Source organism: Cricetulus griseus, chromosome 5, assembly GCF_003668045.3.
Source record: "Cricetulus griseus strain 17A/GY chromosome 5, alternate assembly CriGri-PICRH-1.0, whole genome shotgun sequence".
NCBI lineage: Eukaryota > Metazoa > Chordata > Mammalia > Rodentia > Cricetidae > Cricetulus > Cricetulus griseus.
The window spans coordinates 89,340,146-89,358,930 of record NC_048598.1 but is presented as its reverse complement, the minus strand read 5'-3'; the positions used below and the strand labels follow the sequence as shown (position 1 = coordinate 89,358,930).

The 18,785-nt window shown below is 43.0% G+C and overlaps 1 protein-coding gene across 1 annotated transcript in view; it reads right to left on the bottom strand.

Annotated features, from left to right (window-relative positions):
- Window positions 1-8,777: 8,777 nt before the first annotated feature.
- The window catches only part of Msh2 (mutS homolog 2), a 52,562-nt gene continuing 42,554 nt past the window's right edge, over window positions 8,778-18,785 (bottom strand). Inside the window, exons 12-16 of the mRNA XM_027417993.2 lie at window positions 16,834-17,079; window positions 15,480-15,684; window positions 13,771-14,018; window positions 12,187-12,365; window positions 8,778-9,175 (exon numbers count right to left, since the gene is read on the bottom strand). Coding sequence (XP_027273794.1) covers window positions 9,008-9,175; window positions 12,187-12,365; window positions 13,771-14,018; window positions 15,480-15,684; window positions 16,834-17,079 — 1,046 coding nt within the window. The 3' untranslated portion in view covers window positions 8,778-9,007. The remainder of the gene's footprint in view (window positions 9,176-12,186; window positions 12,366-13,770; window positions 14,019-15,479; window positions 15,685-16,833; window positions 17,080-18,785) is intronic.

The following is an 18,785-nucleotide window of genomic DNA, read 5'->3' as shown; positions in this document are numbered from 1 at the left end:
GGGCTGGCCTGAGTGTCTCCTGCCAGGTGACAGGGGGCAGGCCAACATAATGACTGAATCCTAACAGACAGAGTCAATATTAGGCTGTCTTGCAATCTCTTCTGCCAACAAAATTAGTTCCAAACTTTTCAATTTAGCTTCAGGCAGATTCTTAGGACTAGGGCAAAAAGCAGCCACATTCTTTGTCAAAATATCACCTCCCCTCCCTTCCCTTCTCCCATTCTCTTCCCTTCCCCCTAATAAAACTTCCCATGTAAGCTCTGCCTGCATGGCATGCCTGTCCCTCACCCAACGTGGAGCTTTCTGCCACGGTCCCTCTGACACCGAATTATAACACTGTAACTTGGTTATTAGTGCTTACTCTTATCCATGTCTACAATAAAAATGAGCAAGTGGAGCAAAAAAATACAAAATGTACAGTTTGAGGAGAAAAAGAACACCAGGAAATTTAATGTAGCCAAGGCCTGTGCTAAAAGAGACAAGGAGAGGCCTGAGGTGAAAGAGAATGAAGGGGTGCCCTCAGGGCAAGTATCCGACTCAAAGAAGCCTAAGGAAGTAATGGAAAGCTCAGGCCCCAAAGAAAAGCTTATGCCAGTGTAACTCAAGCAGGGGACCAGGCTTCATCCCAAACAAGTAGCCAAACTTGGTAACCCTGGCCACATGGTTCGAGCGTTAGAATCATACAGGACGCACAAGGAAAGGGGGCTGGGGAATCTTCCTCTATGGTTAAAGGAAGCCACTGAGGCCTGGCATGTGGCAAGGGAGTCCCTGCATGGAGGCTCTAAGAGGCCATTTCATGAATCTGTGAAAGTGAAGCCTGGATTGCATTGGATACCTGGGATGCTGGAGGTGCCAGAGCTATGAGATGTCTACCAGGGAGAGCTGCATGTAGAGAGTGGACCAGACCAACAGAGAGAAGTGTGCCATGGTCAGCAAAACCAGAAAGGTAGAGCCACCTATGCCCTTTGACGTCAGATATGAAGCTATAGAATTTGGAATTTGCCCTGCTGGGTTTTGATCTTGCTTCGGTCCTGTATTTCTTCACCATGTCCTCATTTCTCCTTTTTGGGGTGGTGATGTATATTCTGTGCCATTTTATGTTAGAAGCTAAGGGACCAGACCCTCTCCCAGCCCCCTGCTTTGGCAGCCAAGACAGGCTGCAGAAAAGACCCAGCAAGATGTAGGCCTCTAACTCAGCACATGTTGCTGAGTTTCCAACCTTCTGACCTTGCTGGACCTTGCTTTACATTCTTTACAGTAACAGTGCAGAGCATAGCAACCACCCTGGGAGGGCCTACAGGCCATAGCAACCATTCCTAACCAATCTACTCAGGATAGGTTGTCCAAGCTCAGAAGTGCACCAATCCTGAGACTGTTGAGGAACCCTAGACACTCCCCTTGTTCTGCCCCAATAAAATCTCTGTCTCTCTGTCCCTCTAGGTCCTTCTCGCTCCACCCGCTGTGTCGGATGGATGGAGGACACAGTTAATACAGTTAACTCATTAAATAATTAAAGACTCTTTGCTTTTGCATCGGAATGGGTCTCTTGGTGATTTGGGGGGTTTAGAATTTGGGCACAACAGAAGTGTGTAATTTTCTTTTTGGGTTTAAGAGAGAGTTATAAATAAGAGACTGTCTTGGGTCCCAGAAGAGACTTTGGACTTCTTAAACTGTGTTAAGACTATGGAAGACTGGGGGCTTTTGCAGTTGAACTAAATGCATTTTGTATTATGATAGAGCCTTAAGCCTGTGGGGACCAGGGAATTGAATGTGGCGGTTTAAATGAGAATGGCCCCCATAGGCTCATATATTTGAATGCTTGGTCCCCAGTTGGTAGAACTGTTTGGGAAAGGTTAGGAGGTGTGGCCTTGTTGGAGGAGGTGTGTTACTGAGAGCAGGCTGTGAGGTTTCAAAAGCCCACACTATTCTCACCTAGCTCTTTCTGCCTTGTGCTCGTAGATCAAGATGTCAGCTCTCAGTTGGGCAGTGATGGCACATGCTTTTAATCCCGACACTTGAGAGGCAGAGACAGGCAGATCTCCATGAGTTTGAGGCCAGCCTGGTCTACAGAGTAAGTTCTAGGACAACCAAGATCCTGTTTTTTAAAAAGAAAAGAGATGTACTCTGAGTTACTGCTCCAGCACCATGCCTGCCCACCTGCTGCCATCCCCGCCGGCCCCCATAATGATAGTCATGGACTCTAACCCTCTGGAACTGTGAGTCCCCAAATTAAATATTTTATTTTATAAGCTGTCTTGGTCATGGTGTTTTGTCATGACAATAGCAACTAAGACTATTGCTTACGAGTCTTTGGAGGAGTCCCTGAAACATCTAGAGCCCTTCTCAGACCCGTTTGGGAAGTATTTATTGTGACTGATCTCTACAAATTACGAATCCATGTTGTGACATTAAGGACTCAGCATGGAGAGTCATTTTCTTGATGAATGTGAGTGAGCTAGACAGTGTTCTTCAATAAAACATCACGGTATGATTGATAATAAACATTAAAACTAAACCTAATCATTATGTGTGAAAACTGGTGGTTGGGCATATTTCTCAGTTGTAGCGTTCTTTCGTAGCACACACAGAGTGCAATCCCCAGCACCATATAAAACCCTGTAACCCCATGTATTTTGAGGCTAGCCTGGGCTACATGAAGTACTGGGGTCAAAAAATAAATGAATAAATAAAAGTATCCTGGTGGTGCATTTTAAACCTGAAGGTCAGGGACTGAATTGAAAAATTAAATTGTCTTAGATTTAATTATTCTCAGTTTGGCTATAGATCTCTCCATCCAAGATAATTTGAAAAATCTTATTAAGCTTCATTTACTGGTAGATTCTGAACAAGCAAATCTGTTGCCATGAACCTCTTTAGAATCAGAACTATTTACAGGTAGATTTTTTTTTCTTCTAAATTTAACCATTTAAGGGAATCTTTTTGTTTTTGTTTTTGTTTTTTTCTTTTTTTGCTACATTGAGATGAATCAAAGACTACAACACAGTCTCCTGGGCACAGGGTCTAGATGATGAATGAGGCTGGGTAGGGAAAGGCTTGGTGGCTCACACCTATAATCCTAGAACTAGAGAAACTGAAGCAGTACTGTCTCAAGTCAGAGGCCAGCCTGGGCTCAAGAAAGTTAAGTTAGGACAGTCCATATGAAGCTAGCCAACATTCCACTGTTGTCATATGGCTCTTGCACTGTGACTTTCCCATTGTAAGACCCTCGGAAAGCCCAGGCTTCCAGAATCTTAGCCCAGGACCTCGGCCACCCCAATCACAGAATGGAGGTGAAAGCTTGATGCAAATTGCATGAGGCTTTATTGCAGTTTAACGAGCTAACCCCATGTTAGCTCGGGTCTTTGACCCACCCACCATGGCGGATGGCTAGCAAAGACAGTTCGAAGCTACTACGTACAGATCTTTATAGGGCAGCGTAAGGGGAGTGTCTAGGGGTATGCACAGGCTCAGGATTGGCATGCCTCCAGGCTTGGAGGGTTTGCCCTGTGTTGATTGGTCAACTGGTTGTTATGGCCCATAGGCCCTCCCAGGGTGGTTGCTATGCTCTCTGTGTCATTGCTGTGCTCTTGTCTGTAAAGCACACCCAGAGCCATAAAGCATAGCGCCACCAGCTAACTTCTGATTGGTTCCTTGTCACGAGACAGGCATCTGACTTTCTAGTGACTAACTAACTTCTGATTGGTTCCTTGTCACAAGGCAGGCATCTGACCTCTAAGTGACCAGGGCAGGTTTATGGCAAGCACGTGTTCGGCTGTTATGGCTGCCGAAAGGGAAGCTGGTCCCTTAACCATAAGGCTGTTTGTGTGCAGGGGTACGCTTGAGATTGGTCAAAACACATCCTACAGTAAAATCGTGCTGACTGGAATATGATCGTGTTCTGAATGTTGTCTAAAGATGGAGGTTTCTGTCCTGTCTGGTCCCACAGCCACTTTGCACCAAATAAACACACGGACACTATATTAATTATAAAACTGTTGGCCAATGGCTAGGCCTTCTTACTGGCTACCTTTCTCTTACTTATTAACCCGTAACTACTAATCTGTGTATTTCTACATGGTCTTATCATACCAGAGAATGCTCGGCACATCCTATCTTCCTGGTCTCTACATGGCGTCCCTCTTCCCTCTCTTTCTCCCCAACATTCTCCTAGTCTCCTAGCCCCGCCTATCTTCCTACCTCTACTGGCCAATCAGTGTTTCAATAAGAGAAACATATATACAGAAGGACATCACCAGTCAGTTGTCTGAAACTGTTGGATGGAGGAAAATACTGTGGCCAGTGCAAGGCAAGGCTGCTTCCCTCTGCGAGCGAACAGGAAGATAGAATCGCTGCAGGGGCATGCTGTGTACAAGGAGCTACCACCCCTCTCTGCACGGTACCAGGCTGTGCATGACCTAAGAGGTTTTCAGGGGTGTTTTGTTTGTTTTTAGTCTTCTCAGGCAGCCTCAAACTTTGTGTTTAAGCCCAGGCTGGCCTCAAACTCAGGATCCTTCCAGCGCTGGAATTACAGGTGGGCGACAGCACAAGCCTAACTTCTGAAGCAGAGCAATAAAATCTCTGTTTAAAAAAAAAAAAAAAAAAAGAGGTGTGGGCACGGAGAAGGGACATCTGGCAGAAGCTATTCTTCCATGTCGGGCTGCACTTGCAGCTTTGCGCTAACATTATGTCAGTCTGGGCATTTTCATCCTCTTGCCTGACCACACCCTCCCTCCTTAACCCAAACACACAGAATCTGTGTGAAAAATAAGCCTCTTTTACCCATTTGTTCTCCACAAGCTAATTAACAATGTTTATTTCAGACCAGGGACAGGCTTTTCCTGACTAGTCTACATACCATTTTAATCAACAGAATGTAACTAACAAGCTTAAAGAGCCATTCAATACTGAATCAGCAGCTCATACCATATGCTGAGGGTAAAAACACACTTCCCCAAAAAAGCTAAATGCAGAAAGACCAAGGATAGAAGATGTATTTAATACTCAAGAAGTCTCACAGGATGTGCTTGTATGTGGAACGCTGAGACTTCGAGGGGAACAAGCTATTCTTTAAATATACCTACCCTAGTCACCCGGCCAGCTAAGTCGGTGCAGCTGGCAACTTAATACATCTAAATACACACACACATACACACACACACACACACACACACACACACACACACACACACACCTTTTCCCACTACCTATTACAACATTTAAACACAAAAAAAATTTTTTTGGAGGAAAATACAATCAATTACAAAATTGCATCTTAGATGGATGGGGGCGGCATTCAAGATAGGGTTTCTCTGTGTAGCCCTAGCTGTCCTGGAACTCGTTTTGTAGACCAGACTGACCTCAAACTCAGAGATCCACCTGCCTCTGCCTCCGGAGTGCTGGGATTAAAGGAGTGTGTCACTACCACCACCAGGCTCTTAGATGGATTTTTTTTTTTTTTTACTGTGTTATTTTCTCTGAAACATAGTTATATGGCTAACAGACTTCATGCTAACTAAGGTTGTGTTTGTAATCTTAGACACTAATATATTTGCTGTATTCTGCAATTACTGGATAATATTTCAATTAGGGAAAAAAACCCACTAAATTGCAGCTTAAGATGTATATTAATTGCCTTTTTAAAACATTTACTTTTATGACTTTTTAATTGTGTATGTTATCTATGTGGCAGTATGCACACATGGGTGCAGTGCCCTAGGAAGCCAGAAGCCTGGGAACTCTTTTTTTTTTTTTTTTTTTTTGGTTTTTCGAGACAGGGTTTCTCTGTGTAGCTTTGGAGGCTGTCCTGGCAACTCATTCTGTAGACCAGGCTGGTCTCAAACTCACAGAGATCCACCTGCCTCTGCCTCTGAGTGCTGGGATTAAAGGCGTGCGCCACCACCTCCCAGTGCCTGGGAGCTCTTGGAACTAGAATTACAGGCAGTGCTGAGCCTCCATGTGGTTGCTGGTGTTGTGCCCAATAAGAGAGGGAACCCAAAGCTTCAAGGAGCTTAAGGACACCTGAATGCAAGTACAAGAAGGTCTGTTTATTTCCAAGGAAAACCAGGTAGCTGGGGCCCCAATCCTATCGGGAGAGTTGAAGCCCCAAACCAAAATGCAAGGTATTTTTAAAGAACAAAAGGGGAAGTCAAAAAAGGGGAAGGGGGTCATGAGACCCATGATCTCTTGTCTCAAAGTATCATGTAAAGTTACAAAGTTTTTATACAAGGTTATCACAAGATAATAGGTATTGAGCAAAGATGCTATAACTATCATTTGTTTTAGGTGGGGGCTGATTAACATGTCCTGTGGTCTGGGGGATTTATGACTGGCAGATCAAGAGGCCATCTAGTTCCAAGTTTTCTTAGAGACAATGGGTTAGAGGCCGGTGTTTACACAGTTGGTGATGTGTTGATATTCCCTTTTTTTTTTTTTTTTTTTGGAACTGCTTGTGGCCTCCTGTCTTGTAGGCTAGGGTCAGAGGTTTGTTTTATTTTTTGTTTGTTTTTTGCTTAGTTAGGGTATTTTTTAATTTCTTTAGGGTTTTTAAAATTTATTACAGCTAGGAATTGAACTTAGGTCCTCTGCAAGAACAGCTGAGCCATCTTGTACTGTCATTGACAGGCCAGAAATTAGATTGCTTTAAGTTCCAAAAGGGGACGAACCAAAGCCCTGGTTCTTTTGTTAGCATATGTAGGAGTCCAGCCCCAGTCCCTGGCATCCTAATCATTTCTCAAAAATATCTTAAAACTAAACACCAACCTTCTTTTAGATAAATGGAAGGAGCCTGGCTGTTAGAGCTTGATAGACTAAATGTTTTCTTGGACTCAGTACTGGCTCCTTCAATCTCTTGTAGTCCTAACAACTAAAACCATCACAGCTGATTTCCATTTCCAACATGCTTCTGTACAGCAATCTAAAAACACCCCTTCACAGCCATCCAAGGGATGAAAATATTTCAGCTCACTTTAAAAATTGCTTTTCGAATTACATAAAAACTCCTGGCTGAGCCAGGCATGGTGGCACACGCCTTAATCCCAGCATTCAAGAGGCAGATGGATTTTCTATGAGTTCAAGGCCAGTCGGGGTTACATAGTGAGACTGTCTTTAAAAAACAAAAACAAAAAAAACACAAAACAAATCAAAAAACAAAAAAAACTGACAGCATAATACTTTTGAAGTTGAGGGAGGAAAATCTAGAGTCCTAGGCCAGCCTAGCCTGTCACATCTCAAAATACAAACCACACACAGTCCTGTCTCAAGGTCCGTTGATGGTACTGTGTGGGGTTGTAGCTCATCTTCATCTTTCAGCCATCATGAACATTCAGCGTGCCCCTGGGATAATTTTAGATAGAATGCCAGGGCCACATTTTATGAAGCTTATACCTGACCAATAGTGGGCGCTGCCACTTGAAACCAGTCACGAGGATGCAGGGGTAGCCTGGCACTGAGGGAGTTTGACTCTGCAGTCCTGGCATCACTGTGTAGACCAGACAGGCTGTGAACTCAGACCCACTTTGACTCTGTCCCCCAAGTGCTAAGTTTTAATGGTGTGTGCCACCATGCCCAGCCTGAAAACTTTTGTTTATAGCTGTCGACTTACCATTTCTCTTGGGTGAAGCGACACCATGATTATCCATTTCATGTCCACAACTCGATGGTTTTGCTGTGTTCACAAGTGTGTATACCCAGGACTAAACTTGCATGTCACAAACACTGAACCCAAACCACTGCTTACCAAGTACTCTCTGGCAAGTGACTGAGGTACAGATGATCATGTGTGGACCCCCTCATGTGACTGGCTTCCTTCACTCAGCACATTTGCAGGACTCTCCCAATCTTTCCCAAGTATCACTTCATCTCTCTTGACACAGACTAACACCATATAGCCAGACCACATTTTATTGGTATATCCACCTGCCATTAGGACACTGTGACTGTTTCCCCCTTTTGGCTACAATGAAAAAATGAAAATCTTGGTGTTTGCGTGCCAATTTTTGTTGTGATGTTTTTCTTTCTCTTAGATATACAACCAGGAAAAGAACCGGGTTTTCCTTGCTTGAAAACCTAGCAGATTGTTTTTCCAAACAGGCTGAACATTTACATGCCCACTGGTGTACGAGAGATCCATCTCTTCTCTTGCTTGCCAATACACACCTGACTCTAAAACCACAACTCAGTCAAATGGTTCACTCGGTTTTTACTTTGCTTTTCTGTGCCTTCTCACTGGCTTACTATACATTACCTATTTTCTTAGGAAAGACATCTATCCAGGTCTCTTGCCTATTTTGTCATTAACCAGTTATATAGGAACTCTGAGGCAGGGTCTCATTACGTAGACCAGGCTAGCCTCCAAATCAAAGACAGCCTTCTGCCTCTGCTCCCTATATACTGGAAAATATCATGTATGTGTGCAGATATTCATGGCTCCCGTTTTGAGATTTTTTATTTGTACAAGGTCTATAGGTAATGTGGTGATATCTTGTTATACTCTAACAAATAAAGCTTGTCTTATAGAGATCTGTACAGACAGGCAGTTAGTGGTATCGCTGGGCGGAGAAAGGAAGTGATAAGGTGGGAGGAGACAAGAGCTCAGTCTCTTTTTGGCTGGGAAGTTAAGTAGGTAAGATGGCTGTGGTTTTGCTCCTTCATCTCTCACCATTTCCCCCTATATCTGACTCTGGGCTTTTATTGAGACCTATTAGAACTCATGCTACAGGTTAATATTAGTAGAGTAAATGCATAAAAAGTCATACTGCAAAGAAATACGAGACACCCCAAACTCTACAAACTACATGATTTTATTTATAAAATTCAGCTTATTGCTGAAGCTGCCCATGCCCATTTTACAGTAAGTACCCAGTTACAGATCTCAATTTCAGAACATCTCTGAAAGCGTTTAAAGTATCATCAATACACTACTGTCCCACGTCCTGGTGGTAAGCACTGCAGAGAACTCCACGAAGGTGAGCTTCTCCTTATTATCTCCATCCTGCTGGTCTTCATTCTCTCATTTGACCTTTATTCGTGAAATGATTTCATTTACAAAACTATTATTCTTTGCGACCACCTCGGCTTTTAGTTGTTTTAGCTTCCTTGTGATATTCTCCTCCGACATGTCAGTAAAGGGCACTTGCTTCACCTTGGACAGGAACTCCATAATAATTTTCTCACCTTGCTGAAAAACACACATGTCCCAATGTCATTAAAATGTCTCTTTAAAGTCACTTTTTAGGCAGTAACGCACTTTTTCCTTTTAAAAATTTATTTTTATTCATGTGTCTGCATGACATATATCCATGGGTGCCTTAGAGGCCAGAAGATGGGTGTTGGATCCATTGGAGCCAGTGCTGGGAACCAACCAGGGAAAGCAGCAAGCACTCTTCCTCCAGCCAGCCGGAGCAACCAACTCTTTCCTTAGCTTTGAGCTAAATGTGCTACGAGATGTTTAGTAAACATTTTTATCGTAAGTGGGCAAGCAATTCTTAGAATCTAAAGCCCTTGGTTGCTATGAATTTCTACAGAACAAGTCTTTAATATGACATTTGTACTTTTTTTTTTTGTTTTTCAAGACAGGGATTCTCTGTGTAGCCTTGACTGTCTGGAACTCACACTGTAGACCAGGCTGGCTTCAAACTCGAGAGACTCCCTTCCTCTGGGACTAAAGGTGTGCGGTGCCACCCCCAGCAACATTTACACTCTATTCTCAGATGAGAAGGAATGGAGACTTAGTAGTTCTTCAAGCCCTCTGCTTTAACTGACTGGAACTTAATCTCAGTGAAAAAGAACTTAAGGGTTATAAGACATACTGTAGGCACTGAAATTCTCTCTTACATGCATAAACACCTGTGCTCGTGTACACACATACATGTGTGCACATAGGGTGTTTCCATTTCTATTTACTGATCATTGATGTACCAAAGGACATGGCTATTACTTTTAGGGCAAATATCTTAACTTACACTCTTCATCTACAAAATGGGGATATCAAGTTCACACATTTATTGTGAGGATTCAAGGCATCTATAGCAGGTCTCAAGCAAGACTAAGTACTATGTAATTTGTTATAGCAGGTGAAGCAGAACTCAATATGGTATCATATAGGCAAACACTCTCTTCCCCTCCCCCTCTCTGGGAAATTCAAACTCAAGCAGTGCCCAAAGACAAAAATGCACTTTCTAAAAAACAAAGATAAAAGCCTATACTAAGAGCAGTAAGAATGTTGTCTCTTTAGCTTTAAAACTTTTTAAAACATGTCTTTTTTGGGGGGGGGAGTTCGAGACAGGGTTTCTCTGTGTAGTTTTGGAGCCTATCCTGGCACTCGCTCTGGAGACCAGGCTGGCCCTGAACTCACAGAGATCCACCTGCCTCTGCCTCCCGAGTGCTGGGATTAAAGGTGTGCGCCACCAACACCCGGCTTCAAAACATGTCTCATCAAATGGACATGATTTTGGTTTTCTTGGAAAACAGGAATTACATAAAACATCCTGTCTAATTTCAACCACCAGGATCTATGAATTTGATATGCTCAGGGAAGGACAGATACAAACCATTCCAAGCTCAGGGTGGCAGCTTTCCACAACTGAAATTATGAGCAAGTTGTATTTTTCCTTTTTGTATAGCAACTATTTATCCTTTGAAAAAAATCTACTGGGTAAAAGCGGAAGATACGCCAAGTTCAAGGCTCCCCACTGTACACCACTTAGTACTGCAGGAGCAGGCAGCAGCTAAGAGCAAGCTGAGCAAGCCTGTGGCTGTTAAAAAGAAACAAGTCAGACATATGCTGCAGCCTTGTGTGAACATCTAAATCTGACCCATTAACTCAGAGAAGGCGAAACACAAGATCCACTCTGGTAACAAACATTCTGCCCACAAACAGCTCTCCTTAATCAGCCTGAGACACAGCCATTTCTCTGACTGGCTGAAATATATTCTAAACAAAATGAAAGGCAGCAACTGTTTTGTTGTTTTACTTATTCAGTTTAGCTGGACATTTATAGCTTTAAAAATTAAATCTACATTAACATGTAATTAAATTCATTCTTTACATTCTTTACTCCCACTATTAAATCTAGTAATTTCAAGGAATCTGGGGGGCAGTGTGGGGGTGACAGGACCTGGGGCGGGTAGTGTGGACTACAGAAGATGAGGGCAGTGTGGACGACAGGAGCTGGATCCAGAGACTCCTACATGCTAAGCAGGTGCTCTGTCTGTCACATGACTCTACTCCAGCTCCTATCCTTTCATCATACAAAGGAATATGGTACAGAAATCAGGGAGACAGAGAGAGACAGACAGACAGACTGACTGACTGACTGGGAGCCAAGGATGGTGGTTCACATGTTTAGTCCCAGCACTCTGGAGGCAGGTGGAACTCTGTGAGTTCTGGGTCAGTCAGAGTGATATTGAAGGGACCAGCTCCCCATTTCGGCAGCCATAACAGCCGAACACATGCTTGTCTGCCTTGTCTTAGTCACTAAGGTCAGATGCCTGCCCCTTTTGGCAGCCATAACAGCTGAACACGTGCTTGTCTGACCTTGTCTTAGTCACTAGGAGGTTAGATGTCTGCCTCGTGGCAAAGAACCAATCAGAAGTTAGCTGGTGGTGCTATGCTTTACAGCTCTGGGTGTGCTTTACGGACAAGTGCACAGCAATGACTCGCAGAGCATAGCAACCACCCTGGGAGGGCCTATGGGCCATAACAACCAGTTGACCAATCAACACAGGGCAAGCCCTCCAAGCCTGAAGCCACACCAATCCTGAGCCTGTGCGTATCCCTAGACACTCCCCTTATGCTGCCCTATAAGATCTCTATGCAGACACTTCGAGCTGTCTTTGCTAGCCATCCGCCATGGTAGGTGGATGGAAGGCCCGAGCTAACATGGGGTTAGCTCGTTAAACAATAATAAAGCCTCATACAGTTTGCATCAAGCTTTCGACTCTGCCTGGTAATTGGGGTAACCTCGGTCCTGGGCTGAGATCCTGGAGGCCTGAGCTTCCGGGGGTCTTACATTACAATGAGATCCTTTGTCAAAAACAAACAACCACAACAAACAACCCAGGGATGGGTTTTGGTTATGCTAAGAAATATGAGCCAGTAAGAATGATCAAAAGGCAAGTACTGAAATCCTATAGGGAGGCTCTGATATACACAGCAGAGGTTCAGTAACTAAAGCCAAGGTGACCAACCTCTCTCTCCAGGTAGCACTTCTTTGCGGGTGGTTCCATTTCTCCATCACGTCCCTGTGAGGTTCCAATGCTCTGAAATTCTTCAAGTTCCAGAGCCTTTTGTCTGGCGCACTCTACCACATGCCGAGGGAAATTAGCAAGCTCAGCCACATGAATCCCAAAACTCTGATCACAGACACCTATGGGAAAGAGGATTGGATGGGAGGGAGAAAGAAACAGCAGTTACATTAATGCAATGTCCTTTTTATTGTCATATTAGGAAACATAATTTTAGATGATTTCAAATATATTAGCCAAGTGGTTCAGGGCACCTCGGATAAACCTTCAACGAATCTCCAATGACCTGGCTCACATCCTCTCTCTCACTGTGCCTCACTGCAAACAGATGAAGTATTTGACCTGAGTAACAAGTGAACTGGGGGGCTGGAGAGATGGCTCATCGGTTAAGAACACGGCTGTTCTTTCAGAGGACCCGGGCTCAATTCCCAGTACCCACATGACAGCTCACAACTGTCTATAACTCCAAGACCTGACATACATTCAGGCAAAACACCAATGCACATAAAAATGAAAAGAAATAATTAAAAAGAAAATAAAAGAGTGAACTCAGAGACTGCAGCTGCATTTAAGTACCAGCCATGCTACTATAAAACTGCTGCACCTTAATTATGCATCAACTGTTTAAAAAATACTAGGTCTACTTATTTATCCCAAACACTCTATCTAGAGCTAGACACTGCTCAATTAGACACAAACAAAAGTAGACCATGGACACGTATCTGCCAGCACACCTACAATGAGCATTAATTCACTTCATTTCTCTGTACCACACTCACCGAGTCTGTAAGAGGTCTGGGACCACTTCTGTGGCACACAACGCAAAAATAACAAAAGCAGGACCAGCTGTCATGCTGAATGCCAGATCTAGCAAATATCAATAATATGAACACAGTAACTCAAAATAATTCCCATTGCAGCAAAAACAACCCAAAGGAAAGCATCAAGACTATGTCAATAGTAACAAGAACAAAACACATTCATGGGCAATAAAGACAGACCTTATTCTGATGACTGGCGAAAAGAAAATCTCCCATTGCTTCACAGGAGGTTAGTATCATCGATTCACTAATATGAGTGGGGGCCACACCACAACCAGATTTTCCAGCAGAATGCCACTCCAGAGCCACTGCTAACAGTGTCAGGGCATCTGGACTCACCAGGTTCAAATGGACATGTAATAAATCATCCCTCTCCTCCTTTATCATCCCCATGCAGAAGCAGATAATGTATACTGCTCTTGTCTCTACACTAGACAGATGGCAGTAAAGATGGCTCGGCAGTTAAGAGCACTGGCTGGTCTTCCAGAGGACCTGGGTTCAATTCCCAGCACCCACATGGCAGCTCATAACTGTCTATAACTCCAGTTCCAGGGCACCTGACACCATCACACCAACATACAGGTAGGCTAATACCCATGCAAAATAATAAATTAATCTCAAAACAACAACGACAACAACAGAGAAAAAATAGTTCGAGGGATACCACTTCAGACACTAAGTCCCACACCAGGTTGTACATACCCACCTTTTTTCACTTGGTAAAGCATAGTTAAGGTTTCTTCACTAGTTAGTGCTGTGACGTGCAGATTATTGACAGTTGGTATCTGGCTAGCCAAAGCAGTAAGTTCATGAAAATGGGTTGCAAACATGCAAAAGGCACCAATCTTCGTTGCAATATACTCCGATATAGCCCATGCTAACCCAAATCCATCATACGTAGAGGTTCCTCTTCCCAGTTCATCAATGATTATTAAGGAATCTTTGGTTGCTGACCTGAATGTATAATTACAGGACATAAAATGTAGTTCAGAGCCTGGTGTAGTGGGGCTCACCTTTAATCCCAGCACTCGGGAGGCAGAGGCAGCTGGATCTCTGTGAGTTCAAGGCCAACCTGGTTTACAGAGTGAGTTCCAGGACAGCCAGAGCTGTTACACAGAAAAATCCTGTCTCAAAAAACCACACACACACACACACACACACACACACTCGGGTGGACGGACGGACAGACGGACATGCACCCAATGTAGTTCAGGGATCATCATGGAAAAGGGAAAGACTAAAAGAGGCAGAGATGTCTGCTGCACAATATTATTTGTTGAACACAGGCCATGACACACATGAATCCACATTATCAAGTCTGACAGTCTGCCTCTGTCTCTCGGCTTTTTGTGGTCCTGGCTATCATAAAGTTCATTATGTAGACCGGGCTGGCCTCAAACTCACAGAGATCTGCTTACCACTGCCTCCCCAGGTGCTGGGACTAAAGGCCTACATCACCACTCCCCACCTGGGGTGTCAATTGCCACCTCATTTTTTTTTAAATTTAAAGTTACAGATAGAGATTTATTGATCAATTACTAAACCAATCATTAGTGTTAAACTGCAACCACACAAAGGATTTCTGCACCTTAAAACCTTTTAGCACCCTTTAAAATAGCAATAGATAAAAGAGCAAATAAATGCATGACCATATCAACTATCAGCAAAGAAGTATTTTCACCATTAGAATGTTAAAGATTGGGTTGGAGATGGCTCAATGTTTGAAAGCACTGGCTGCTCTTCCAGGTTCAATTCCCAGCGCCCACATAGCAGCCCACAACTATCTGTAACTCCATTTCCAGGGGACCTGACATCCATGTCAAAACACCAATGCACATTAAAAAAGAACTTGAAAGGATTTGAACAAAGGACAAGAAGCACTGCTCCAGGTGTTGTGAACAGTAAGAACTTCAATATTTATTCTATGTGCTGTATCTGTGTGTCCTAGAGTATATGTATGTGCACCATGGGCACACAGGAACACATGTTGGTGTCACAACTACACCTGTGCAACTAAGGTTACAAGCAGTTGTGCACCACCATGTGGGTGCTGGAACCCAACCCAGGTCCTCTGCAAGAGCACTAAGTATTCCTAACTGTTGAGTCATCATCTCTCTGGCCCAAGAACTTTGTTTTTAAAAGATTACAAGCCATTTCCCCTGTTCTGTTTTTAGACACTTGCTATGTTGCCCAAGCTGGTCTCAAACAACTAGGACTGAGTTCCTCCCTGTCTACAGCATAGCCAGGACATCTGCTGTCCTGGCTCCAATCAATCACCCTTTTAAGATAATATAATGTGCATACAATCACTGAACTAAGAATGCCTGTCACATATTACAAATGAATCCACAAATGTACTTCACACAAAATGGGGCCACGAGTCTCCATTTTCAAGGGACTAGGACTCACACATACCTGAGGATAGCTGCGGTCTCCAGCATCTCAGCCATGAACGTGGAAACACCTTTCAGCTGACTGTCACCAGCCCCAACTCGAGCCAGGATGCAATCTAAAATGGACACCTCTGCTGACTCACAGGGCACAAAACACCCAATTTGGGCCATGAGTACAATCACTCCAGTCTGACGGATGTATGTTGATTTACCTCCCATATTGGGACCTATAAAACAAATTATATCAAAAAGCAAGACTGTTGACTTCTTTCACTAACAATTAAGATATTAGTAGTTCAAAACTGTAATTGAAAATTACTTAAGTCACAATGATATGCCAATCAGATGCACAAGCATCAGAAAAACATGCACAAAGTCACTGTCCACACAGCCTCCAAATGCAATGTTCTTATCGTTTCTTTAGACAAACCTACACAGAGCCTTTTAACAGGAGACAGATCCTAAAACATACAGCTAACCTGGAGCTTGACTATGGTATAAAAATCTACATATATTACCCCAGCTAATTTAATGATGTCAAGAGTATACCCAACTGATTAGTCAATAACATTACTCATTAATAATCAGTCTGAGCCAGCTCTTCATATAACTTAAACTCCACACTACACGACCCTTCTTTTGGCAAATGCAATTAATTGCCTTGCTAGGGTTAGGCTGAATAATTTAAATGCCCACTTAGGGAAATGACAGAATGTAGTCATCACTTTCCCAGTTTCTCTGTATAACTCTTACTTTCCTATTGTTTCCTACACTCTGGATCTGGTTACTATCTCTCTTAACAACTTAGAGAGTATGAACACAGTACTACATCTTAAAGGGATTGCTAGACTAAGTTTTGCCAGAAGAATTCCTATACCATCCTCCAAAGACTGATGCTGGTGAGCTTTGTGAGCGAAACAATGTTTTAAAATGCTGTGAACACCTGAAACAGAAGGTTTTTTTTTATCAATACAATATTATCTCCTAAACTTTAGCCACCCCAAAAGCCTTCCTTCTAATCAGGATCTGAAAGTATTACCAACCCAAGGGATACATTGGTTCTCTAGAGTCAGAACAGAGACTGTCTTCATCAACTTAAAACACATCCCCATTCTAGCATTAAATAAATAAGTGTTAGCCCTTCACACAAAGCCCGGAAAGTAGGTTTTTGGTTTGTGCCACCCATACCCCAAACAAATCTTACCAGCTGGGCAATGGTGGAGCATGCCTTTAATCCCAGCACTCGGGAGGCAGAGGCAAGCGGATCTCTGTGAGTTAGAAGCCACCATGGTCTACAGAGCGAGTGCCAGGACAACCAAGGCCACACAAAGAAACCCTTTTGTTTTTCAAAACGAAAAACAAAACAAAAACTTTACCAGTAATGATGTGGAACATCTGTTTATCCTTTTCAAAGCACACATCATTCGGAATAAATGCAACCTCATCTTGAATTTCAACACAAGCATGCCTGGAGGCTTTCAATACAATTCTTCCTTTTCCTTTCTCCAAGATGACTGGCCGTACGTAAGGAACAGGTGCTGCATTTGAGACGTGAGCAAAGCTGACAACAGCATCTAACTGAGCTAACACATCATTGAGTGTCTGCATTGGTTCTACATAGCCTGTAAAAATATGAAACAAGACATGTAAGTAGGATTATCAAATAATTTACACCCTATAATAAAAGTTTAGCTCAAGACCACCTAAAAAATTAACAAGTTTGCTATATATAATGAAATGTGAAAAGAAGCCTGAAACTCCGGGCTGAAGAATTAGCTCAGTGGTTAAAAGCACTGGCTATTCTTCCAGAGGACCCAGGTTCAATTTTCAGCACCCACATGGCAGCTCACACCGGTCTGTAACTCCAGTTCCAGGGGATCCAACACACCCACAGACATATATGTAGGCAAAATGCCAATGTACATGAAATAAATAAATCTTTTAAAAAAAGAAGCCTGAAACTCAATGTGGTGTTAAATGTTTACACACACACACACACACACACACACACACACACCCTTACCTTTATATGCTTTCCTTATAAAATTCCAATTAACTAGCACAAAAAGGCATTTTCCCCTAAATGATGGGAAATTTAGGAGAGCATGATGACAATGGTAAGATCACCACAAGAAACGTGCAAGCACAAACAGACTGTAAGAGTATTAGCTGAGCTTCACTTTGTCCAATTGGCACATGTAGAGGGTTTCAGTTTAAGATACTTTTAAGACTCCACTCTGCCATAGCAGCAGAACCAAAAGCTATCACACACAACTCCCTATCACAGGCTAGACGAGAGATGTAAAGACAGTCATGATCAAAATTTCTAAATGCTAACAGGGTGGAGTGACTGACACAGCAAACCCACATGCCTCATAATCTATCATGTGGTTATAGGTGTCAGTGCTTCTGGATAGTACTTCAGGAAGACATAAGAGTTTCTGTTTAAATGGCTGGAAATTTGCTTCAAAACTCTGGTTTTTAAAAATAGGATCTCATTTTGTAGGCTAGGCTGGCCTTGAACTCAGAGATGTGCCTGCTTCTGCCTCCCGAGTGACGAGATTAAGAGCATGTGCTACCATGCTCAAACATTTCAATTTTCTTTGTTGTTCTAACAGTAATGTTTTAATGATAATTAACTTATATCTCATCATATATAAAATTATGCTTTTTTGTCTGGAAGGAAAAGCAAGGAAATGGAGGCTTTACACTATATTATCAGAATGCAGTAAGAACTTATAGGAATTAATTATCAATTAGTGTAGTGCTTACTGAAATATACTTATTTCAAAATGACAGGACTAAGCCAGGGCTTTGTGCATGTTAGACAAGCTCTTTACAGCTGTGCTACACTCCCACTCATTATGACTTTTAAACTTGTTAAAATTTCAACCACGCTGGGGCTGGAGAGACGATTTAGTGGCTACGAACACTGGCTGCTCCTTCAGAGGAACCTAGTTCAGCTCCCAGCACTCACACTGGGTAGCTCACAACTGTTTCCAGTTCCAAGGGTTCCTCTTCTGGCCTCTGCAGACCTGTATGCAAGTGTAAAATTGGGCTGTAATCTCAATACTTGGCAGGCGAGAGGGTGATGAACCCAAGCATAGCCTGCAATGTATAAACTATCTCAAGCAAAATTAAAGCAAGTTTTTTATAATTCAAGAAAAAATTAGGCATTTATTTATTCTGTGTGCACAATACACATAATACACACATGTGGACATCAGAGGACAACTTTTGGGGGCAGTCAGGTCTTTCGTTCCACCATGTGGGGCCTAGGGACCAAACCCAAGTCACACAGCCTAAAGCAAGCACCCACCAAGACATT